This window comes from Oratosquilla oratoria, chromosome 12 (genome assembly GCF_046742065.1).
Source record: "Oratosquilla oratoria isolate Oo_2021 chromosome 12, ASM4674206v1, whole genome shotgun sequence".
Taxonomy (NCBI): domain Eukaryota; kingdom Metazoa; phylum Arthropoda; class Malacostraca; order Stomatopoda; family Squillidae; genus Oratosquilla; species Oratosquilla oratoria.
The window spans coordinates 22,206,370-22,232,848 of record NC_134788.1 but is presented as its reverse complement, the minus strand read 5'-3'; the positions used below and the strand labels follow the sequence as shown (position 1 = coordinate 22,232,848).

At 39.2% G+C, this 26,479-nt stretch overlaps 1 protein-coding gene across 1 annotated transcript; it reads left to right on the top strand.

The window, feature by feature from the left end:
• LOC143030263 (uncharacterized) lies at positions 1-24,988 on the top strand. The gene is made up of 12 exons (XM_076193419.1): positions 1-33; positions 1,244-1,326; positions 2,044-2,220; positions 6,621-8,506; positions 10,404-10,581; positions 11,475-11,543; positions 16,291-16,357; positions 16,461-16,546; positions 20,776-20,952; positions 22,036-22,601; positions 22,822-22,844; positions 24,967-24,988. Exons 4-12 carry the CDS (start codon positions 6,881-6,883, stop codon positions 24,986-24,988), a joined length of 2,814 nt encoding a protein of 937 aa, XP_076049534.1. The 5' UTR covers positions 1-33; positions 1,244-1,326; positions 2,044-2,220; positions 6,621-6,880.
• Positions 24,989-26,479: the final 1,491 nt, after the last annotated feature.

Here is a 26,479-nt window from a genome sequence, read left to right as displayed (position 1 = left end):
GGATGAGAGAGATGGGACATGGCATACAAACTGGTAAGCAATGTCTAAAAGTGGCCTTACTGTTGCAAGAGTATTTGAAATTTCTTGTACTTTTGTGAAACGCTGAAGGTTCACGAAGATTGTAACCAAAAAGGGAAGCTACACAGGCAATATAAAAGTCATTTCAAGGCGTTCGCCAGCGAACTCCATCCTACATGGTTGCATTGATGCCTGGCAGCTGGAGGCCATTGTGTTTGTAGCTGTTTTGGTGCCGAATACTTTGGAAAGAATACTGTAGCTCAGTAATGAGATAAAATTAGATATTACTGCGTTGAAAGAGGCCAAGCGTTTCAAAACTTATGGAGGGGAGTGGCTCCAAGGAGAGGTGGGTTTGGGATACACAAAACAATGAAAACATTTCATATAACAACAGCCCTTCAAAAAATAAGTAGTTTTGTATTTTCCAAAAGCTAATAGAAGCGCAATATAAATCAAGTAAATTTAGAATTAGGTAAATATAGAGACGTTTACTAGTCTAGTATTTACATCTGGAGTTTAGAATACTCAGAATGATAACAACCAGCTAATGATATAGGTAAGAATTGAAGGGGCGAGACCAGCAAATATCTGTATTATACCAATACATTGAACTGTCTATTATTTCACCAAGATAACTATTAATTTGCATTATTTATATGTAGGGTGTGAAATGATCAGACTACTAAGAGCTTGATATGGATATAGTTAGGAATTGCGGTTGTGAACCCTAGCCTAACCTAACTCATGGGAAATTTAAAGATGTTTGCTCATCTTAATTTGAAAAATAATTGCTACCAATATTACTATTTATGGTACTTGTGTATGGGATTCAAAATACTCAGAATTTCAGTTGCCAGACTGGCAAGCATGAACCATTTACCATTGATTAAGTTCCAGACCCCTCTCCATTGGCTATGCCGTGCTCTGCAGGGCTGTCATAGATATAGCATCAACACTGATAATTATCATTAATGCACATATAAATAACATCCTTTGCTTTCTTGTATGAGTGTGCCTTCAGTGCTTTCTTAAAGGTTATCAAGGTATCACAGTTCTAGACATTTCCAGGTAGCTCATTATATAATCGTGGAACAATCTTTTCAAATCCTCTAAAACCCTTTTCCAAGTTGACTCTAAGCTCAAAGAGCCTGTGATGCTCAACATTATCTCAGAGCCATAGGGGTATCAAGATGCAAGTCCTGCATTAAATTCCTTATATTTCTAGGTTTACTAACTCGCACTGGCTGATGAGTCAGGACACAAATTTTGTAAATCACACGTGGTTTGATTGGCAGCCAATGGAAGTCAGTGAGTACTGGTGTTATTCTTTCACGGGGAGGCAGGCCTTTTACGAGTCCAGCAGCTCTGTTCATATCTAGTTGTAACTTCTGCAATAGATCATTATGAAGTCCATAATAGAACAGTAGTCTAATTTGCTAATGACATGATTGTGGACAAGTATTTTCATTGTATTTCCATCCAGATATTTCTTGAGAAATGAAATATTCCGTAGATGATATCCTGTTGCTCCTACCACTTGATTGATTTGACCCTTGAAAGATAGATTACAGTCTATGATCACACCTCTGTCTTAGACTGCTTTTTCAACAGTCATTAAGGTTCCATTAATCTGAAGAGTAGAGATGTCTAACTTTCTAAGATTATTACTCATTCCAACAATTAGACATTCTGTTTTGTCTTTGTTTAACTTTAATTGTTTGGAGTTCATCCATTTCCCACATCTTTCATTATCATACCTATCTTAACTCCAAAATTCACTAGTTCATCCAGTATCAAATAAAGCTGTTTATCATTGGCATATAGTTTAAAGTCAACTCCATGTTTACTCCATATGTGAGAGTTCACATGTGTACACACAGAAGATAATAAGGTCCAGTACACTCCCCTGAGGAACTCCTCTTTGTAAATGTTTAGTGTTGGAAAGTGGTATTCCTATTTGTACACAATAAGATCTATTTTCAAGATAGCTCCTGAAATACTTAAGTGCATCACCTTCAATTCCAGTGTTCTTACAGTTTTGAAGTAATACATTGTGGAGTACAGTACAAAATGCAGCACTCAAGTCAAGTAAAATCAGAACATTACACTTGCCTTCATCCCTGTGTACAAGCAGATTGTTTACAACGGAGCAAAGAGTAGTCTTTATTGAATAAAGACATCTATAGGCCAGCTGATTATCAGGTAATGCATTCACTAACTGGAGATGTTCCATTAACTGATCAAGAATGACTTTTTCTAGAAACTTTGACAGAAATGTCAGATTAAATACTGGTCTAAAAGAACTTCACTGGGGATTTTGTTTACTCTTAACAATAGGTTTCATAATTGCCCTTTTTTCACTCTCAGGAAAAATATTCTTATTGGTGTTCATATTAACCATATCAGTCAAAGTCTTTAACAAATCACTAAAATTTTCACTTCTCTTCATATCACTCACTAGTAATGGGTCATTAGCACAGTATGTGAATTTCACTCTTTGTGTGATAGATATTACTACATACACATGTACTTGATGGAAATGTGATAACTTGATTTCAGGGATTGTATGCTCCACATAAGGCTTCTGACTAATAACATCTTCATTTTTTTTTTTTTTTTCCCCCAAAGAAATCAAGAAACATACTGATTAAGCATCAGCAAATCCATCAGGCAACCTCATAACCTTTTTATTTCCACTCAGATTATCCAGCATGATATACAGTTTGATGTTTAATCCTGTCTCCAACACTTTATTTCTATAGTGTTCCCCTCTTTTTTTTTCATTACCAGACTGATTTTTTATTATCTAAATATCTTTGCCATAGTTTCTCTCTCTTTTTTTTTCCTGATTATTTCAACATTAAACCAATGTACATTATCCTTTACCACTATATCCTTCTCAACCAAAGGGCACATGGTATTATATTCATCTCTTGTAATCTTATTATATAACATAACAGGTTACGCATTGGTGGTCAGGTTTCACTAACCCCTGGTCACATATTTCATCTTTTTCCTCAGAAATTCTCCATATGACAGAATTCACCAATAGTTTTGGTTGAAAATTCCTTTCAAGTTGAAACATAATCCTTTTTTAGATACCACCTCTTTCAAATATGTAATTTTAAAAGTTATAAGTTTATGCACAGGAGATATACAGCATGCTTCATCAACACACATCATCTGAACAAGATCATAATTACAGAAAAAAAACAAGATCTAATATGTGACCATCTTCAAAAGTCACCTCTTTCACTTTGTCGTTAAGATTAAATAAGTACATCATCTCCATAAAAGCTGTGAGTGATTGAAGAATTTTTAACATCTTCAGATTCAATATTCAAGCGAAACGCTTCAATAAACACAGTAACTCTTGAATGCAAAGGCTGATATACCAAGATAAAAATACTTTTACTGCTAACAATTTCACAGTAAACCTCTATTAATTCAAAAGTTTCCCATTTTACAGTCTTTTTCTTCATAATTTTATTGAATGATTGAGAGAAAAATTCCAACTCCACCACTTCTTTTGTTTTCTCAAGCCACATGTAAGAATGCACAAGTCGCTGATGCCATCTCATGAATCTTTGCTCTTTCTTAATGCATACATACATATACCAAGGCTTTTCCCCCCTTACAAGGGAGGTAGCCAAAAAGAAAAAGGCATAAAATCATTCCCACCCATACCATCCCTAAATACACTCCACTCCCCTCCACCCTCCCTCTCATCTTAGCACCTCCTGGATGACGGGTCATCCCTGCACCTTGTCCACTGCCCTGGGTCAGGAGCAGTGTCTCAAGGCACAGCACATCCACAGCAAGGCCGCTTCATTGAATCAGCGTCCGCCCCTCTCCGTCCCCCCATGCAGAAAAGGAGAAGATGGGAAGAAATCCCTTCAGGCTGCGTCAAATTTTGCTCACACATACTACCTCACCCCCCATCCCCCCCACCCATTCCACCTCATCACAACATCATCCATATACAACCATTCTCCATTCACCCCTGTCTTCTGTCCTCTCCCATCCTTAACAGACATTCCCCTCTTCCCCCAAAGCCCCCTTCACCCCATCCATCCATCTCATCCTATGACGTCCCCTCATGTTCACTGCCTCCACATCTGCCTCCCATACCTCTTTTACTAATCTACCAACTCCTTTCCACCCCTGTTCTCCTCTTCACCTCCTCATTTCTCACTCTATCAGGCCAGTGACCCCCATCATACTTCTCAGACACCTCATCTCAAACGCATTCAAACTCCTTCTCTCTTCCTCTCTTATGTTCCATGTTTCTGCCCCATACAGTGCTGTTGGCACAATCACTCCTTCATACAGTCTCCTCTTAGCATCCATTCCCAAATGTCTATTCTCTTTCTTAATAGATACTTAAAATTACTAGGATAATATGACTCATTACGGAGACCATACAGGAAAAAAGTGAAGAACGAAAATTATCTTTGTGTAACAACCTAAGAATATATAAGCATCATATATATGACCCAGAGAAAGCAAATAGGATGTTTTTGATAGTGGCTCAAATTATTTACCTCCAAAGTCCAGTTGTTATCAACAAGTATAATGCTGGTCCACCTACACAGGTACATTATTTTTGGTATGGACTACAAACCTTGTTAACCCATTAAACTCCGATGACAAGATTCTTGTCATTTGGTCAAATAAAACAAAAAATCATAAAACACCAAAATGTTTGATCAAACAGCACCAGAAAAATATGACGACTGACGTCATACTTTTCTGGTGCTGTTTGATCAAACATTTTGGTGTTTTATGATTTTTTGTTTTATTTGACCAAATGACAAGGATCTTGCCATCGCAGTTTAATGGGTTAAAGACATTTAGTTGGGAGAAAGAGCAGTGACAAGCCTCAAAAGTTGCATCAGATATTAGAAACAAAACATACAAATGTCACTTAAAAAAAAAAATGTAAAAGAGCGAGAATGCGTAGGTTAGTGTATATTTAGAATAGGGGAAGAATGTGCTTATTTTATAGCTTATCTTTCCGATTGAAACAGAGCATACAGTTTATTCAAATCTACATTAAAAATTTTGTGAAATGTGTTTCAGAATGAATTAGCTTGGGTGATTTGCAAATAATAGGATATCCCTAAATGGAATGTAACTTTTGATAATATATGTTGTTTTTTCACCCAATTTCCCCCAGTCCATTGCATTAAGCTCATATAGACCAATAAAATTATCTTTTTTCAAGTCGGGTATCACATATGTACATTTTTTTTTTCATTCGTGGATAGTCTGTGGATCCTACAGGCAATGTTTTCACCACCTCCACCAGTTAACATATTTTGGCAACTAGCGACCAGTCGACTGAGTACATTCCCATGCCATTTGTTTTCTTTTCCATGTTGCAGTAAGTAATTGTTTTTACGAAAGAAATGCGCACCTACACGATATATAACACAGAATTAGATGTTAATTTGATCAATTATAGTATATCAACGTAATATATGTTTTTCGTGGCGGAAATCAATAATAAAAAAAAATCTTCCTAAAAGTAAATACACTACCGAACGGAGCTGCGACGAGAGCTTCGAAAGGCCAGATTTGTGTCGTCTGTCCAGTTCCGTCAGTGTCATTTTGACGATGGCGATGGGTACCAAACCTCGTAGGAGGTTAGGTTAGACCGATTTATCATACTTTAATTTCTTCGACTTCGGCATCTATCAAAACAAACATGGCATCTCTGAGGTCTCGCTTCGGCTTCGTTCGGTAGTGTATCACTTTTAGCATTTTTTTTTTTTTTTTTTTGTGACTTTGGCAAAGAAAAACGTATGTCATGTTGATGTATTGTAATATACAAAATTTATATATATTATTTTATTAATGTATCGTATAGGTGTACACTTTAAATTTATCAGTGATTGTCTTGTATCTATCATCATGACATCACGATTGGAAGAGGCATCGTCCAATGTGTTTGGTTAGCATTAGCCATTAAATGGCTAGTGGTTACAGTGACAAAGCAAAAAAGATGCCAGGAGGTTCTTATGTCCATAACACGTTCTGGTATTTTGTGGCAGGATGAAGTCCGTGGAGTCTCCCGACACCAAGAACTATCCATTCATCCGTTTTAGACGACAAAAGAATAAAACTATTGGCAGAGGCCGTGTTCGTTTAGCACTGGCTAGACCAGGGCTCTCCAAAGTGGGTGATGCAAGTACCCATGGGGTCGATAGCTACCCATCCTACCATTTCGGAGGAGATTGCTTGCAACCACCATCTGCTGCTCCACACGTCTCCAACAAATTCTCTCCACTTTCATTTCTTCCTGGAATACCATATCTTTCAACTACATCATAAATTTCTCCATCAACTCGTGGTCTCAAGTCACCCAACACTATCACCGAACAATTGTGTGATAGGAGGGTGTTCGTAGTGTCAAATGACAGCAAACATATCCTGTTTATTTCTCAGTATTCCATACGACATATGTATTTACCATAGTGTGTTTATATGTATTTCGATGTTTAAATATTTTGATTTTTAATTCCAATTTTATAATCAATAGATTTCTTATTGTCTACAAAGGATTACAGACATTTAGAACCTTTAATTTTTATTTTCAGGAGCAGAATTTAACAATCCAGATTTCACCAGGAAAGTCAATCTTAAGTTCTATACATTAGCTGTTAACCCCGGAGAAAAAGTATCACATTGTGGCTAACGTGATGCAGATATATCACACAAGAGTATTCTCAAAAGGTATATAATAAACCACAAAGGAGAAAACCCTTTTCATTTTGTCCTTTGCGACAAAGGAGAGAAACCTTTCCAATGTGACCTTTGCGACGCAGCTTTCACGACAAAGGCAGGTCTTGGACGTCACATGATGACCCACACAGGAGAGAAGCCTTTCCAATGTGACCTTTGCGACGCAGCTTTCACAAGTAAGTCTAATCTTCGGTGTCACGTGATGACCCACACAGGAGAGAAGCCTGTCAATTGTAACCTTTGCGACGCAGCTTTCACAACTAAGTCGAAACTTCGATGTCACATGATGACCCACACAGGAGAGAAACCTTTCCAATGTGACCTTTGCGACGCAGCTTTCACAACAAAGGTAAGTCTTGGAGTTCACGTGATGACCCACACAGGAGAGAAACCTTTTCAATGTGACCTTTGCGACGCAGCTTTCACAACAAAGGCGGGTCTTGGACGTCACATGATGACCCACACAGGAGAGAAACCTTTCCAGTGTGACCTTTGCGACGCAGCTTTCGCAAGGAAGTCAAAACTTCGATGTCACGTGATGGCCCACAGAGGAGAGAAACCTTTCCAGTGTGACCTTTGCGAAACAGGTTTCAGAAGTAAGTCGAATCTTCGGCGTCACGTGATGACCCACACAGGAGAGAAACCTTTCCAGTGTGACCTTTGCGACGCAGCTTTCACAACAAAGGCATGTCTTGAACGTCACGTGATGACCCACACAGGAGAGAAGCCTGTCAATTGTAACCTTTGCAACGCAGCTTTCACAACAAAGGCAGGTTTTGGACGTCACATGATGACCCACACAGGAGAGAAGCCTTTCAAGTGTGACCTTTGCGACGCAGCTTTCACAAGCAAGTCAAGCCTTCGGCGTCACATGATGACCCACACAGGAGAGAAGCCTTTCCAGTGTGACCTTTGCACAGCAGCTTTCACAAGGAAGTCAGAACTTCAACGTCACGTGATGACCCACACAGGAGAAAAGCCTTTCAAGTGTGACCTTTGCGACGCAGCTTTCACAACTAAGGCATGTCTTGGACGTCACATGATGACCCACACAGGAGAAAAACCTTTCCAGTGTGACCTTTGCTCAGCAGCTTTCAAAACAAAGTCAGAACTACGATATCACGTTATGACCCACACAGGAGAGAAACCTTTATCGTGTGACCTTTGTGACGCAGCTTTCACAAGTAAGACAAAACTTCGATGTCACGTGATGACCCACACAGGAGAGAAACCTTTCCAGTGTGAACTTTGCGACGCAGCTTTCACAAGCAAGTCAAAACTTCGATGTCACGTGATGACCCACACAGGAGAAAAGCCTTTCAAGTGTGACCTTTGCGACGCAGCCTTCACAAGTAAGTCAAATCTTCGGCGTCACGTGATGACCCACACAGGAGAAAAACCTTTCCAGTGTGACCTTTGCTCAGCAGCTTTCAAAACAAAGTCAGAACTACGATATCACGTTATGACCCACACAGGAGAGAAGCCTTTCCAGTGTGACTTTTGCGACAAAGCTTTCACATCAAAGGGTAATCTCAAATACCACATGATGACCCACACAGGAGAGAAGCCTTTCAAGTGTGACTCTTGTGATGCAGCTTTCAGATCAAAGGGTAATCTCACAAAGCACATGGGGGCCCACACAGGCGAGAAACCTTTCCAGTGTGAATTTTGCGACAAAGCTTTCATAACGAAATGTGATCTTGGGTGTCACATGAGGACCCACACAGGAGAAAACCCTTCGGTGTGACATTTGCGACGCATCATGTGGTGACCAACACAAGAGAGAACCCTTCCAAGTGTGACATTTACCCGAAAACTGTCATGAAAATATCACTCCTGGAAACACACAAGGACCCACACAGGGGAGAAAGCTTTTCCGTGTGACCTTTGAATTGTAACTTCTCCAAACAAGAGATCCACATAAGTTAAAAAAAAAAAAAAGTCTTTCAAATGACTTTTGTGTTGCAGGTTTCTGTCAAATTATTAATATTAATGTCACACAGTAAGTCTGTTACACTTCATGTATAGGGAGAAAGTATATACTTACTAAAAAGAGATGCATATTCGAAGTGGAAAGACTACAATGAAATGCATTGTAGAATATGACCTTTGGTTATGCCGCGAATAAATGAAGTTGGCCTGTAAAAATCTAAGACGTAGCCTTTTGCTGCGTTTAGAAATGTTGTAGTTAAGCTATTCGACAGACGATGGAGTATGTGTAAGTTTTTGTTTTGTCGATGCGCCGATGGAGGGAGAAGTTTAGGTGTATACACCCTCGGGTTGATGAGCCAAATGTTTGAGTGAAGGAGCCAGGGTGGTTTGGCATGGCCGGGACCTCGCTGTGCAGCGAACCTCCGCCACCCCCACCCCCCTTTTTAGGGTTGGAAGGGGTCAGTCGAGGCGAAATCGATTACCATTCGCCTACTACATTGGTGACTCATTTTGTAAGGAGGTATAGATATAATAGGCTCACAAATCTCATTGCAGATGTTTGTCGTAACACCAGTTAGGATTTTTTTCTTTAGAATAGTGAAAAACTAACCAAGACTTTGGTTATCCCTTTTCATGAAGGTTTTCTTGGAGTTTTAAATGTTGTAAAGAAACTGAATGTCAGAATAGTTTTGAAATACAACACTATCAAAAAGACCCGGAACAGCCTACCTAACAAGATTTTGTGTCATAACTGCTCTAGATTTTATTCAGTGCAAACTGGGGGAAAAAAATAAAAACAAGGAGTTTGAACCATATAAATAATGTGAGATATATCCAAGAAAATAATGCTTTGGTTCAACACAAAGCATCAAACAATCACCACATCGACTGATCTAGACAACATAGCGAGTTTCTTAAGGATTCTGCCTGAGAGAAACGTGATTAAATCATGCTTAATCTAATGCACACATACAGAAAAATGAACATGACTTATGGACATTCAAAAAATTATATATTTTTAAATGATTGTTTTATTAAAACGTACCCGCCATACTGACCTAATCTTATGTAGAAGGAAGGTAAGGTCATGCGCCTATCCTTACTCTTGTCAGTATTGCTGCATAACGTTAAACCAATTTCATCTGTTTCGGGGGTGGGGTGGGGGCAGCGGAATGCATTATTTGTCAATCATATTCAGAACCATTGCTATTCTGTGATGGGGACTCTTTTTGCTACATTCTGTGAATAGTGTGTAGAACCCAAATGATGTCTGTTGCCATGATTGGTTCCACCTTAGATAATACTGTCATCGTTAGGCCTTCCAATGGGTCTGGATCATCTATGGGAGTCCGTTGTAAGGACCTGTTTGCGGCGGTGGTACTAAACGACGATGTACAGTGGACTCAAACTCTCAGGTCTGGGCTTAGGATCTTTGTTAACTTATAGATTATTTCTTGCACATTTTCACAAAAAAAAATAATAATAAAAATAAAAACTGATAAACGATGACTACTGTCCTGCTACTTTTTGCCAGTGACATAGAAAGCTTGACCCCATTGATTGCAACAAACAATATTGCAAGGTTTCTTTCCAGAGAGATCTGTGGAAAGGCCCAAGTGGTGATGCGAGCTACTCTGGGGGCTTCATGTTGTCTTCAGTAAAACTTGGACAGCAATTATGAGCATTAACATTGTGCCAAACTCTAGGACATTATTCTCCTTGTTTTCTTCCTAGACATCTGCTGGGATGTAGGACATGTCAGGAATGGTGGTTGTAGGTTGTTTGTGGATATCTTATTTGTTGGGTCATTTGCCATGTACAACTTTTGTGGACATTTCTTGTTGGAGGATGACTCTAGTCATCATGATTTGTGGCTTACCATAGGTTGATACTGTCTAACAAATTCTTCCATGCAAACAATGTGTAAAGCTGTCATTTCAGGTGTTAATGATATGGGAGTTGGAGGATTTTTTAACATATTGTTTAAGATGATTTTAAATACATGGATGAATACTGTGAGGGATTGAACATGCATGAGACTGAAATGAGATACGACTCACGACATTGCACACCAGCCTGCGATTCCGTGACCCTTGATTATCACTGATGTTTGTGTTAATATGTTTAATATGTTGTTGACAGCATTGTTAGTGAAGATGCATAATGTATTATGGAATGCAGTGCAAGTATGTAGGAAACTGAAGATACAGTTCTTATGAAATATTTGTTGGCAACGGTGACGATCTGGAGAGTGAAGTGATATGATGTTTGTTGTCATGATTGTTTCCCCCTTGAATAATATCAACATTAATGCACGTAACGAAAACGTTCTTGTCTCAATATTATATAAGTTTTGAATAAAGGTCTTGCTTAAATGGGTGACTCCTTTATTTATAGACCTTGACAACATGGTGATCAAACTGGAACTGGGTGGTGATAGAAGAGTGTTGGCCTGATAATCTGACAAACACGTAAGGGCTTAAGAATACATGCTTCAATCTCATACTGGGATTGGAAAGACGCTAACGAAAGAAAAGGTAAAACAAAGACATAAAGAGGAATTACATATAATTCCCCAGCCACCTCGGCTGTAATATATACTTTGTTGAGCGATGCTTCTGCTTTACTGGTCTTGCTCCAAGTGTTGATGGCCTGATCCTAAACCCAGACTGTGGCTCCTGGCCGCCATTGGTGTCACGAGCGGCGTTGACCCCCCCCCCCCTCCCTCATGTCCAACATGTCGTTGTATGATGTTGGATTATTGACTTGTCCCTCAGAGTCTGCCGTCATAGGGAAGTGTAATAGAAAAGTCTCTCGATACTTTTCTGCCACTGAAGAAGCACCAGGTGTGGAGACACATTTTGGCTACAAGCAACTTATGTCTGCTACCCCCTCCCCCCCATCAGAATGATGATATGCAAAGAAACACTTGGATTATTGCCTGTAGAATGCTTAAAGCGGTGTATGGGATCCAGTATATCTAACGTTTCGCCAAGCAAGGCGAGCTGGAGTTCTCTGGCCAACACCTCCACTCCTTCGCCGCAGTGCACAGGGTCAGTGATCCTGTGATGAGGGAGGCTGCTCCGTACTCTCATCATGCAATCACGGAGGTGGACAAACATCTGACTCCTTATATATTCAGATTTTGAGGGGAGAAACGAGTAAGAGAAAGTGTAAAAAAAATAATAAAAAAAAAAAAAAAAAAAAAAATTACGTGATTTGCTTGTTACCTCGGTACTCCTCGCACATCGCCTTCTTGTTGTCCTAGCCCTCTGCCTTGCTGCATCTGCTTGACCAAGGTCATCTTCTAATAGGTTAGGATCGATTTCTAATTCTACCTGACCTTTAATTTCTTCTAGCTTAGACAACCTTTTATCAAACTTCTCTAATGCTTCTAGTAGTTCACTAGGGGTAGCAAGTGGATCTCTTACTAGTAAACGTCCATCTACTTTGTAGCCCTAGTCAACCACCCTTCTGCGGCTTTCTTAGCCTTCTGAAGTTGTTCCATCTTATCTATTTCAGTGGATGACACTTGCTAAAATGTTATTAGAAATGTCTTACCGGATACTAATTCCCATGTCTGGGCACCATGTGCTCTGTTTATGAGCAGTTCTTTTGAAAAAAAAAAAAAATCTCTGGTGGTGGCAACGAAACTTATCTTGTCTTTCCTTTTTGAAATTGTCTATTTTCTTAATAACAACAATAGAGTCTTATAAAAGTTCTCCAACCCTCATCTCCAACATACAGATACTTAACAAATCTAACTATCCTTGAGTATGACAAATAAAGATTTTTTTTTTTTTATAATATCTTAATATATTAATGGTTCACTAAGTATCAAATAATAAATATAATAAATGTACGACATTACAAATGAAATAGTTTTGGAACGCCATCATCCCCACTTTTAAACTAACAAAACCTGTAATGATTTTAAGAGCCCAAGTAAAGGGCTTAACTAAAATAGATTCAGGCAACCTTGTCCGTATAATCTTTAACACCCTAAAACTACGGCAGAGAACGAAAATCCATGAAGAAAAGATGTGCAAATTGTATAAAAAAAAAAAAGAGGCACTTCACGACTTACTGAAAGAAAAGTAAAAATAATTCAAGGAAATTACTAACGAAGATCAAGTTGCAATGAAATGTCTTCGAAAAAGTAAACATAGAAGATAAATATGAAAATATGTACATAATAGAAACAGGACTGAAATTGATGAACGAAGTGAACGGAAAACTGAGTATAGGCGATGTCAATAAAGTAAATTAAACCAAATGGGACCTTTCGCAGTCAGGCTCGTAGTTTCCTATTAGCGCTAGAATTTTCAATTGTCTCAGATTTCATGAGGCAAAGGGGTGACTTAGCTAATTTGGAAACCGATATTTAAAAAAAAAAAAATACGACAAATTGCTGCATAAGTGTATTTAGAATTAAAAACATGACTCTTAATGTTATAGATTATACTTACTGGTGTGTGATAAGGCTTTGTTGATTTAATTATAAGATAAAACTAAAAATAGGTAATTATTTTTACTGAAGTAAGTATAAGCAGTAAAAATTAGAGAATGTTGATTTCGGTTTTGCATTTTATCTGAGAGTGTTGAAAAATAATGGATATCACTGTCACGTCCTGTATATGAAGATAATCAGTGAGATAAAATATAACAACAGTGGTGGCGGACGTACGAGTATTTGATGCGCGATGTATTGAAGCGATGAGTTGAAAAACGTGACTTTCAATTCGTCGCAGCATCATGAAAGCAGTCATGGGGCGTACCGATTTCTAATTGCTGCGCAGTGTGTCAATAACAGTCGAAGGTAGGGAATGCACGCGCTCTGCTTCGCTATTCTAGTTTCATACAATGGCACAAGCAACTTCCGCAAAGCCTTTCGAGTGGACGAAGACTATTGTATTACATTACATTAAGCTACTAAAGCAGTACCCAGCCATTTGGAATATAAGATGAGAAATATAAAAAGTACAAACATCGAAAGCTGACTTATTTTCTTTAACAAAATGTAATGTGCGGAATGAAGACATTACCAAAAAACTTCATACACTGAAAACACAGTTTCACAGGGAAATGAGAAGACATTACCAAAAAACTTCATACACTGAAAACACAGTTTCACAGGGAAATGACTGCCATCAATGCATCAAAGAAGTCTGGTGCTGGCACGAAAAATATATACACTCCAAAGCTGTGGTGGTTTAATGATTAAATGATTAGAGGGTCGGTAGACATCCTTATCACTTGAAAGCCAAATGATGACTGAGATCTGGTTGCTAGCGCATGGTATTCGCAGTGATGCAGCCCGTCCGGACTCTAGTGTTAAATTTTAAACACGACTACTGCATCAAGTCGCTGATGCGTCATGGTACGTGTGGAGGGGGCTTTAGTAATCGTACCGGAAATATTAGGTCTTCGATGCAAAATTATATTTTCTATACATTACATAGATTTGCCTATTGCTTGGTGCATTCAATTGAAAGTATATATCAGTATAAGTTTATTGAAATCGGTAGAAAATGACAAATTGCTCGACTTGATACAATTATAGGCTGTTTTACGAATATCATCTGTAATTATAAATAGAGGCTCAAACAATGCTATGTGCCGTTTGCAATCATGAAATTAATTGACTTAAATTTCAGACACAATAATGTACAACGATACACCTCTGTAAGTTTATAATACTTACCCAAAAAAGTATTTATTTTCCGGCAAGAATTACAAAATCTGGCGGTGTCTGGTATCAAAACGCTCAATGCGAAATGTCCCATTGAAGCGCGTGCTGCGCGTTACACATGCACGGAAGTAAATAGGACATCTTATACAAAACTTGAACCCGGTAAGCCATTTCTAAAAGTGGCCTCGCAGTTTCAAGACTATTTGAAATTCCTTGGACATTTGTGAAACGCTGAAAGTTCACAAAGATTGAAACCAAAAAGGGAAGCTACACAGGTAATATAAAAGTCATTTTAAGGCGTTTACCAGGTAACTACAACCTACATGGTTGCATTGATGGCTAGAAGTTAGAGGCCATTAGGCATTATGTTTGTAGCTGTTTTGGTGTTGGATACTTTGGAAAGAATATTGTAGGTCAGTAATGAAATAAAATTAGATATTACTGCATTGAAAGAAGCCCAAGGTTTCAAAAAATTGTGGAGGGGGATGGCTGCACCGCACCATATAAATCAAGTAAATGTCAAATTTAGGTAATTTAGAGATATTTACCAGTATTATTTTTAAATCTCTATTAGTGTTATTATTAGTTTGTGGTATTTACATATGGGGTTTAGACCACTCAGAATGATAACAACTAGCTAATATAGATAAGAACTGAAGGTGTGAGACTGGCAAATATCTAATATACCAAGTTGTTTGACTGTCAATTTGTTTTAATTTTTATGGACATAACCATTAATTGGCATTACTTATATGTGGTATTTGAAATGCTCAGAATACTAAGAGCTTGATATGGATGTAGGTAAGAATTGCAGTTGTGAACCCTAGCCTAACCTAACTCTTGGGAAATTTAAAGATGTTCGCTCAGTTTAAAAAATAATTGCCACCAATATTACTATTTATGGTACTTATGTGAATGGGATTCAAAATACTCAGAGAATTTGAGCCATGAGACTGACAAGCATCTTACTGTTTACTACTGATGAAGTTCCAGGCCCCAGTCCTCTGGCTATGCTATGCTCCACTGGGCTGTCATTGATACAGTATCAACACCAATGATTATATTATCATTAATGCACATATCAATAACATCATTTGCTTTCTTGAATAAATGAGTCTTGATTACATTCTCAAAGGTTATCAAGGTTTCACAGTTCTTGGTGTTATTTTAGTTGTGCACACCAATGCAATATAGCATTAGAAAATTAAATATTATTTTTGTAAATTATAATACATGAACATAGTATGTGATATTCTTGGTGGAAATAAAAAATGTGCTTCAAGCAAATTTGCTGATGAAGGCGCTAGGATGCTATGCTGTCATCTGTCCAGTCACTGTCAATTAGATGATGGCTTTCGTGTGTTGGACCAGGTGTTCTCCAACTCCAGGTGATGTTAATAAGTGCTGTTACAAAAACAATAGGACTTCCCTGGACTTTATGAGAGAACACAGGGTTCTGCCTTCATCAGTTAATTGCCCGAGGTGCAACAATAATCACAGGCCATCAGCATCCATGACAATGACCTGGATGATCTTTAGAATTTGAGGTACCGAATTACTAAATGTAGGTTAGGTTACATAGGTTAGGTAGGTTAGAATAGACAGATTTAGTGTCCTTTCATGTCATTGACCTCGGCATCTATCAAAACAAACATGGGATATCATTCAACCACCGTGACTTTATTAGTAAATAGGTTTTAGCAACTTTTTTTGTTATTGAGTTCCACCAAGAAAATCACACTTTACATTGATGTATTATAATTTACAAGATTGATCATTTTCTTTTGCCATATTGCATAGATGTGCACAACTAAAATTTTGCCCAATTCTTGACATTTCCAGGTGGCTCATTATATAATCGTGGAGCAATTTTTTTAAATGCTCTAAAACCCTTTTCGAAGTTAACTCTGGGCTCAAAGAGCCTGTGATGCTCAACATTGTGTCCCCGAGCCAAAGTGGTATCAAGATGTAAATCCTGCAGTAAATTCCTTAAATATCTAAGTTTACCAAATAGCACTGGCTGATGAGTCAGGACACAAATTTTGTAAATCATGCGTGCCTTGATTGGCAGCCAACGCAAGTCAATGAGTACTGGTGTTATTCTGTCATGGGGAGGCAGGTCTTTTATGAGTCTAGCAGCTCTGTTCATAACTAGCTGTAACTTCTTCAATAGATAATAAGGAAATTCATAATAATGCAAATTACAATAGTCCAATTTGCTAATAATATAATTGTGAACAAGCATTTTCATTGAATTTCCATCCAAATGTTTTTTGAGAAATGAGATATTCCGTAGATGATATCCTGCTGTTCTTACAATTTGATTGATTTGATCCTTGAAAGATAGATTACAGTCTATGATCACACCTAAGTCTTTGACTGCTTTTTCTACAGTCATTAAGGTTCCATTAATCTGAAGAGTAGAGATGTCTAACTTTCTAAGATTATTACTCTTTCCAACAATTAGACATTCTGTTTTATCTTCGTTTAACTTCAGTTGCTTGAAATTCATCCATTTTCCCACATCTTTCATTATCATACCTATCTTAACTACAAAATTCACTAGTTCATCCAGTGTCAAATCAAACTGTTTATCATTGGCATATAGTTTAAAGTCAACTCCATGTTTACTCCATATGTGAGAGTTCACATGTGTACACACAGAAGATAATAAGGTCCAGTACACTCCCCTGAGGAACTCCTCTTTGTAAATGTTTAGTGTTGGAAAGTGGTATTCCTATTTGTACACAATAAGATCTATTTTCAAGATAGCTCCTGAAATACTTAAGTACATCACCTTCAATTCCAGTGTTCTTCCAGTTTTGAAGTAATACATTGTGGAGTACAGTACAAAATGCAGCACTCAAGTCAAGTAAAATCAGAACATTACACTTGGCTTCATCCCTGTGTACAAGCAGATTGTTTACAACGGAGCAAAGAGTAGTCTTTATTGAATAAAGACATCTATAGGCCAGCTGATTATCAGGTAATGCATTCACTAACTGGAGATGTTCCATTAACTGATCAAGAATGACTTTTTCTAGAAACTTTGACAGAAATGTCAGATTATATACTAGTCTAAAAGAACTTAATTACTTGGGATCTTGTTTACCCTTAACAATAGGTTTCATAAGGCCGTTTCATTAAATCAGTGAACCCCCCCCCCTCTCCATCCCCCCATGCAGAAAAGGAGAAGATGGGGAGAAATCCTTTCAGCCTACATCAAAATTTTCTCACACATTCTACCTCACCCCCCATCCCCCCACCCATTCCACCTCATCACAACATCATCCATATACAACCATTCTCCATTCACCCCTGTCTTCTGTCCTCTCCCATCCTTCCTCAACAGACATTCCCCTCTTCCCCAAAGCCCCCTTCACCCCATCCATCCATCTCATCCTATGACGTCCCCTCATGTTCACTCCCTCCACATCTGCCTCCCATACCTCTTTTACTAGTCTTTCTTCATTCATTCTTTCCATGTGTCCAAACCATCTAAATACTCTTTCATCAACCCTATCTACCAACTCCTTTCCACCCCTGTTCTCCTCTTCACCTCCTCATTTCTCACTCTATCAGGCCAGTGACCCCCATCATACTTCTCAGACACCTCATCTCAAACGCATTCAAACTCCTTCTCTCTTCCTCTCTTATGTTCCATGTTTCTGCCCCATACAGTGCTGTTGGCACAATCACTCCTTCATACAGTCTCCTCTTAGCATCCATTCCCAAACGTCTATTCTCTTTCATAATAGATACTTAAAATTACTAGGATAATATGACTCATTACGGAGACCATACAGGAAATAAGTGGAGAACGAAAATTATCTTATTGTAACAACCTAAGAATATCTAAGCATTATATATATGCCCCAGAGAAAGCAAATAGGATGCTGGTGATAGTGGCTCAAATTGTTTACTTCCAAAGTCCAGCTGTTAACAAGTATAATGCTGGTCCACCTAAACAGGTACATTATTTTTGGTATTAACTACAAACCTTGTTAAAGACTTTTAGATGGGAGAAAGAGCAGTGACAAGCCTCAAAAGTTGCATCAGATATTAGAAACAAAACATACAAATGTCACTTAAAAAAACAAACTGTAAAAGAGCGAGAATGCGTAGGGTAGTATGTAGTTAGAATAGGGGAAGAATGTGCTTATTTTATAGCTTATCTTTCCGATTGAAACAGAGCATACAGTTTATTCAAATCTACATTAAAAATGTTGTGAAATGTGTTTCAGAATGAATTAGCTTGGGTGATTTGCGAATAATAGGATATCCCTAAATGGAATTTAACTTTTGATAATATATGTTGTTTTTTCACCCAATTTCCCCCCAGTCCATTGCATTAAGCTCATATAGACCAATAAAATTATCTTTTCTGAAGTCGGATATCACATATGTACATTTTTTTCATTCATGGTTAGAGTCTGTGGATCCTACAGGCAATGTTTTCACCATCTCCACCAGTTAACATATTTTGGCAACTAGCGACCAGTCGACTGAGTACATTCCCATGCCATTTGTTTTCTTTTCCATGTTGCATTAAGTAATTGTTTTTACGAAAGAAATGCGCACCTACACGATATATATAAATACAGAATTAGATGTTAATTTGATCAATTATAGTATATCAACGTAATATATGTTTTTCGTAGCGGAAATCAATATAAAAAAAAATCTTCCTAAAAGCAAATACACTACCGAACGGAGCTGCGACGAGAGCTTCGAAAGGCCAGATTTGTGTGGTCTGTCCAGTCCCGTCAGTGTCATTTTGACGATGGCGATGGGTACCTAACCTCGTAGGAGGTTAGGTTAGACCAATTTATCATAGTTTAATTTCTTCGACTTCGGCATCTATCAAAACAAACATGGCATCTCGAAGGTCTCGCCGCGGCTACGTTCGGTAGTGTATCACTTTTAGCAATTTTTTTTTTTTTTTTTTTTTGTGACTTTGGCAAAGAAAAACGTATGTCATGTTGATGTATTCAAATATACAAAATTTACATATATTCTATTACTGTATCGTATAGGTGTACACTTTGAATTTATCAGTGATTGTCTTGTATCTATCATCATGACATCACGATTGGAAGAGGCATCTTCCAATGTGTTTGGTTAGCATGAGCCATTAAATGGCTAGTGGTTACAGTGACAAAGCAAAAAAGCTGCTAGGAGATCCTTCTGTCCATAACACGTTCTGGTATTCTGTCGCAGGATGAAGCCCGTGGAGTCGGCAGACACCAAGAACTCAATCTATTCAGCCGCTTTAGACGCCAAAAGAGTAAAACTATTGGCAGAGGCCGTGTTTGTTTAGGTACTGGCTAGACCAGGGGTCTCCAAAGTGGTTGATGCAAGTATCCATGGGGTCGATAGATACCCAGCCTACCATTTCGGAGGAGATTGCTTGCAACCATCATCTGCTGCTCCACACACGTCTCCAACAAATTCTCTCCACTTTCATTTCTTCCTGAAGTACCATATCTTTGAACTACATCATAAATTTCTTCATCAACTCGTGGTCGCAAGTCACCCAACACTATCACCGAACAATTGTGTGATGGGAGCGTCACTGAAAAGCTGGCACCACCCGGTAATCGAATCCCGGGACTTCCACTGTCCAGGCAGGCGTGCTTACCGATTACACCACTGTCCCTTCTAGTGACCAATGGCACAGCAATTCATTCCAACGCTTCCCACACAAACCGACAAATCATCCCACAATTCTTTCACCCCCTGATGTTAGGATTGTCATTGAAACGTGGTCCAATGCAGATGTTGCGCACGCCTGTAGTATAGTGATGGGAGAAAGAGCAGTGTCTGTCTGTCATCGTTTGTCTCGAAATTCCTGCGCCAATGTAGGACCAGTTGTTACCAAACTATGGAACTTAGATTGGTAGTTTTACTTATAGATTGATTATCACACTTATATCAATTGACAACAGACTTGGCTGTCTCTGCTAGGAGTGTAGGAAGGCATTTGGTAGGAGGGTGTTAGTAGTGTCAAAGGACAGCAAACATATTCTTCTGTTTATTTCTCAGTATTCCTTGCGACATATGGATTTATCATAGTGTGCTTATACGTATTTCGATGTTTAAACATTTTGATTTTTAATTCCAACTTTATGTTCAATAAATTTCTCATTATCTACAAAGGATTACAGACATTTAGAAGCTTTAATCTTTATTTTCAGGAGCAGGATTTGACAATCCAGATTTCAATAGGAAAGTCAATCTTAAATTCTATACATTAGCTATTAACACCGGAGAAAAAGTATCACATTGTGGCTGACGTGATGCAGATATATCCCACAAGAGTAGTATCAAAAGATATATAAACCACAAAGGAGAAAAACCTTTTCATTTTGTCCTTTGCGACACAGCTTACACAGCAAAAGCAAGTCTTAGACGTCACGTGATGAACCTTACACGGGAGAAATCTTTCAAGTGTGACCTTTGCGACACAGCTTTCACAAGCAAGTCAAAACTTCGACGTCACGTGATGACCCACACAGGAGAGAAGCCTTTCAATTGTGACATTTGCGAAACAGCTTTCAGAAGTAAGTCAAATCTTCGGCGTCACGCGATGACCCACACAGGAGAGAAACCTTTCAAGTGTGACCTTTGCACAGCAGCATTCAGAACAAATTCAGAGCTACGAAGTCACGTGATGACCCACACAGGAGAGAAACCTTTCCAATGTAACCTTTGCGATGCAGCTTTCACAACAAAGGCAGGTCTTGGACGTCACGTGATGACCCACACAGGAGAGAAACCTTTCCAGTGTGACCTTTGCGACGCAGCTTTCACAAGCAAGTCAACACTTCGATGTCACGTGATGACCCACACAGGAGAGAAGCCTTTCAAATGTGACATTTGCGAAGCAGCTTTCACAGGTAAGTCAAATCTTCGATGTCACGTGATGACCCACACAGGAGAGAAACCTTTCAAGTGTGACCTTTGCACCGCAGCTTTCACAAAAAAGGCAGGTCTCAAATATCACGTGATGACCCACACAGGAGAGAAACCTTTCCAGTGTGACCTTTGCACCGCAGCTTTCACAAGTAAGTCATATCTTCGATGTCACGTGATGACCCACACGGGAGAGAAGCCTTTCAAATGTGACCTCTGCGACGCAGCTTTAACAACAAAGGCAAGTCTTCGACGTCACGTGATGAACCACACAGGAGAGAAATCTTTCCAGTGTGACCTTTGCCACGCAGCTTTCACAACAAAGGCAGGTCTTGAACGTCACGTGATGACCCACACAGGAGAAAAACCTTTCCAGTGTGACCTTTGCACAGCAGCTTTCAAAACCAAGTCAGAGCTACGATATCATGTGATGACCCACACAGGACAGAAACCTTTTCAATGTGACCTTTGCGACGCAGCTTTCACAACAAAGGCAGGTCTTGGACGTCACATGATGACCCACACAGGACAAAAACCTTTCCAGTGTGACCTTTGCTTAGCAGCTTTCAAAACGAAGTCAGAACTACGATATCACGTTATGACCCACACAGGAGAAAAACCTTTATCGTGTGACCTTTGCGACGCAGCTTTCACAAGCAAGTCAAAACTTCGGCGTCACGTGATGACCCACACAGGAGAAAAACCTTTATCGTGTGACCTTTGCGACGCAGCTTTCACAAGCAAGTCAAAACTTCGGCGTCACGTGATGACCCACACAGGAGAAAAGCCTTTCCAGTGTAACCTTTGCGACGCAGCCTTCACGTGTAAGTCAAATCTTCGGCGTCACGTGATGACCCACACAGGAGAGAAGTCTTTCCAGTGTGACCTTTGTGACGCAACTTTCATTGCAAAAAGCGACCTCAAATATCATCAGATGACCCACACAGGAAAGAAGCTGTTCAAGTGTGAGCTGTGTGAAGCAGTTTTTGTAAGAAAGGGTCATTTCAAAGACCACATGATGACCCACACAGGAGAGAAGCCTTTCCAGTGTGACTTTTGCGACAAAGCTTTCACATCAAAGGGTAATCTCAAATACCACATGATGACCCACACAGGAGAGAAGCCTTTCAAGTGTGACTCTTGTGATGCAGCTTTCAGATCAAAGGGTAATCTCACACAGCACATGGGGATCCACACAGGAGAGAAGCCTTTCCAGTGTGAATTTTGCGACAAAGCTTTCATAACGAAATGTGATCTTAGGTGTCGCATGAGGACCCACACAGGAGATAACCCTTCAGTGTGACATTTGCGATGCATCATGTGGTGACCCATATAGGAGAGAACCCTTCCAAATGTGACATTTACCCGACAGCTGTCATGACAACATCTCACCTCGAAACTCACATAAGGACCCACACAGGGGGGAAACCTTTTCCGTGTGACCTTTGAATTGTAACTTCCCCAAACAAGAGATCCATGTAAGATAAAAAGTCTTTCAAACGACTTTTGTGTTGCAGGTTTCTAATATTAATGTCACACAGTAAGTCTGTTACACTTCATGTATAGGGAGAAAGTATATACTTACTAAAAAGAGATGCATATTCGAAGTGGAAAGACTACAATGAAATGCATTGTAGAATATGACCTTTGGTTATGCCGCGAATAAATGAACTTGGCCTGTTAAAATCTAAGACGTAACCTTTTGTTGCATTTAGAAATGTAGTAGTTAAGCTATTCGACAGACGATTTTATTTCGGCCGAGAGAATCCCCCTACTCGTCTAAAATATTGATGAGAGTACGTGTAAGTTTTTGTTTTGTTTTTGATGCACCGATGGAGGGAGGAAGTTTAGGTGTATACACCCACGGGTTGATGAGCCAAATGTTTGAGTGAAGGAGCCAGGGTGGTTTGGCATGGCCGGGACCTCGTTGTGCAACGAACCTCCGCCACCCCCACTCCCCCTTTTTAGGGTTGGAAGGGGTCAGTCGAGACGAAATCGATTACCATTCGCCTACTACATTGGTGACTCATTTTGTAAGGAGGTATAAAACTAATAGGCTCACAAATCTGATTGCAGATGTTTGTCGCAACACCAGTTAGAAAATATTCTTTAGAGTAGATAGTGAAAAACCAACCAAGACTTTGGTTCCCCCTTATCATGAAGGTTCTCTTGGAGTTGTGAATGTTGTAAAGAAACTGGGTGTTAGGATAGTTTTGAAATACAACAAAACTATCAAAAAGACCTTCCCGGAATAGTCCACCTAACAAGATTTCGTGTCATAACTGCTCTAAGTTTTATTTAGGGTAAACTGGGGGAAACCTTAAAAACAAGGAGTTTCAAGCATAGATATTAGGTGAGATCTGTCCAAGAAAATAATGCTTTGTCTCAACACAAAGCATTAAACAATCACTATATCGACTGATCTAAGACAACATAGGTTCTTCAGGATTCTGCCCGAGAGAGACGTGAAATCATGCTTAATCTAATGCACATTTACAGAAAAATGATCATGACTTATGGACATTCAAAAAATTATAGATTTTTAAATGATTGTTTTATTAAAACGTACCCACCATACTGACCTAATCTTATGTAGAAGGAAGGTAAGGTCATGCGCCTTTCCTTACTCTTGTCAGTATTGCTGCATAACGTTAAACCAGTTTCATCTGTTTCGGGGGTGGGGTGGGGGCAGCGGAATGCATTATTTGTCAATCATATTCAGAACCATTGCTATTCTGTGATGGGGACTCTTTTTGCTACATTCTGTGAATAGTGTGTAGAACCCAAATGATGTCTGTTGCCATGATTGGTTCCACCTTAGATAATACTGTCATCGTTAGGCCTTCCAATGGGTCTGGATCATCTATGGGAGTCCGTTGTAAGGACCTGTTTGCGGCGGTGGTACTAAACGACGATGTACAGTGGACTCAAACTCTCAGGTCTGGGCTTAGGATCTTTGTTAACTTATAGATTATTTCTTGCACATTTTCACAAAAAAAAATAATAATAAAAATAAAAACTGATAAACGATGACTTCTCTCCTGCTACTTTCTGCCAGTGACATAGAAAGTTTGACCCCATTGATTGCAACAAAGACAATATTGCAAGGTTTCTTTCCATAGAGATCTGTGGAAAGGCCCAAGTGCTGATGCGAGCTACTCTGGGGGCTTCATGTTGTCTTCAGTAAAACTTGGACAGCAATTATGAGCATTAACATTGTGCCAAACTCTAGGACATTATTCTCCTTGTTTTCTTCCTAGACATCTGCTGGGATGTAGGACATGTCAGGAATGGTGGTTGTAGGTTGTTTGTGGATATCTTATTTGTTGGGTCATTTGCCATGTACAACTTTTGTGGACATTTCTTGTTGGAGGATGACTCTAGTCATCATGATTTGTGGCTTACCATAGGTTGATACTGTCTAACAAATTCTTCCATGCAAACAATGTGTAAAGCTGTCATTTCAGGTGTTAATGATATGGGAGTTGGAGGATTTTTTAACATATTGTTTAAGATGAATACATGGATGAATACTGTGAGGGATTGAACATGCATGAGACTGAAATGAGATACGACTCACGACATTGCACACCAGCCTGCGATTCCGTGACCCTTGATTATCACTGATGTTTGTGTTAATATGTTTAATATGTTGTTGACAGCATTGTTAGTGAAGATGCATAATGTATTATGGAATGCAGTGCAAGTATGTAGGAAACTGAAGATACAGTTCTTATGAAATATTTGTTGGCAACGGTGACGATCTGGAGAGTGAAGTGATATGATGTTTGTTGTCATGATTGTTTCCCCCTTGAATAATATCAACATTAATGCACGTAACGAAAACGTTCTTGTCTCAATATTATATAAGTTTTGAATAAAGGTCTTGCTTAAATGGGTGACTCCTTTATTTATAGACCTTTATAACATGGTGATCAAACTGGAACTGGGTGGTGTTAGAAGAGTGTTGGCCTGATAATCTGACAAACACGTAAGGGCTTAACCCATTCAACTCCGATGACAAGATGTCTTGTCATTTGGTCAAATAAAACAAAAAATCATAAAACACCACACTGTTTGATCAAACACCAGAAAAATATGACGTCAATCCTCGCTTCGCTGCGAGCGAAGCGAGGATTGACGTCATATTTTTCTGGTGTTTGATCAAACATTTTGGTGTTTTATGATTTTTTGTTTTATTTGACCAAATGACAAGACATCTTGTCATCGGAGTTGAATGGGTTAAGATTACATGCTTCAATCTCATACTGGGATTGGAAAGACGCTAACGAAAGAAAAGGTAAAACAAAGACATAAAGAGGAATTACATATAATTCCCCAGCCACCTCGGCTGTAATATATACTTTGTTGAGCGATGCTTCTGCTTTACTGGTCTTGCTCCAAGTGTTGATGGCCTGATCCTAAACCCAGACTGTGGCTCCTGGCCGCCATTGGTGTCACGAGCGGCGTTGCCCCCCCCCCCCCTCCCTCATGTCCAACATGTCGTTGTATGATGTTGGATTATTGACTTGTCCCTCAGAGTCTGCCGTCATAGGGAAGTGTAATAGAAAAGTCTCTCGATACTTTTCTGCCACTGAAGAAGCACCAGGTGTGGAGACACATTTTGGCTACAAGCAACTTATGTCTGCTACCCCCTCCCCCCCATCAGAATGATGATATGCAAAGAAACACTTGGATTATTGCCTGTAGAATGCTTAAAGCGGTGTGTGTGATCCAGTATATCTAACGTTTCGCCAAGCAAGGCTTCTTCAGAAATAACACAATGGACAAACTCCTTGTATAGCCCGAGTTTGATCAAACATGAAAATCATACTATGAAACACAGATGTTTTGAATCTGCTTTACATCATACAAACCTCTAGCAATTCTGGTACCGAGGTAACAAGCAAGTCACGTAAATTTTTTTTTTCACTTTCTCATACTCGTTTCTCCCCTCAAAATCTGAATATATAAGGAGTCAGATGTTTGACCACCTCACCTCCATGATTGCATGATGAGAGTACGGAGCAGCCTCCCTCATCACAGGATCACTGACCCTGTGCATGGCGGCGAAGGGGTGGAGGTGTTGGCCAGAGAACTCCAGCTCGGCGGTTTTCCCGCTTACCGTCTACAACATTCACAAACAACCGAGTGGAATACTGCAGCTGGATGAAG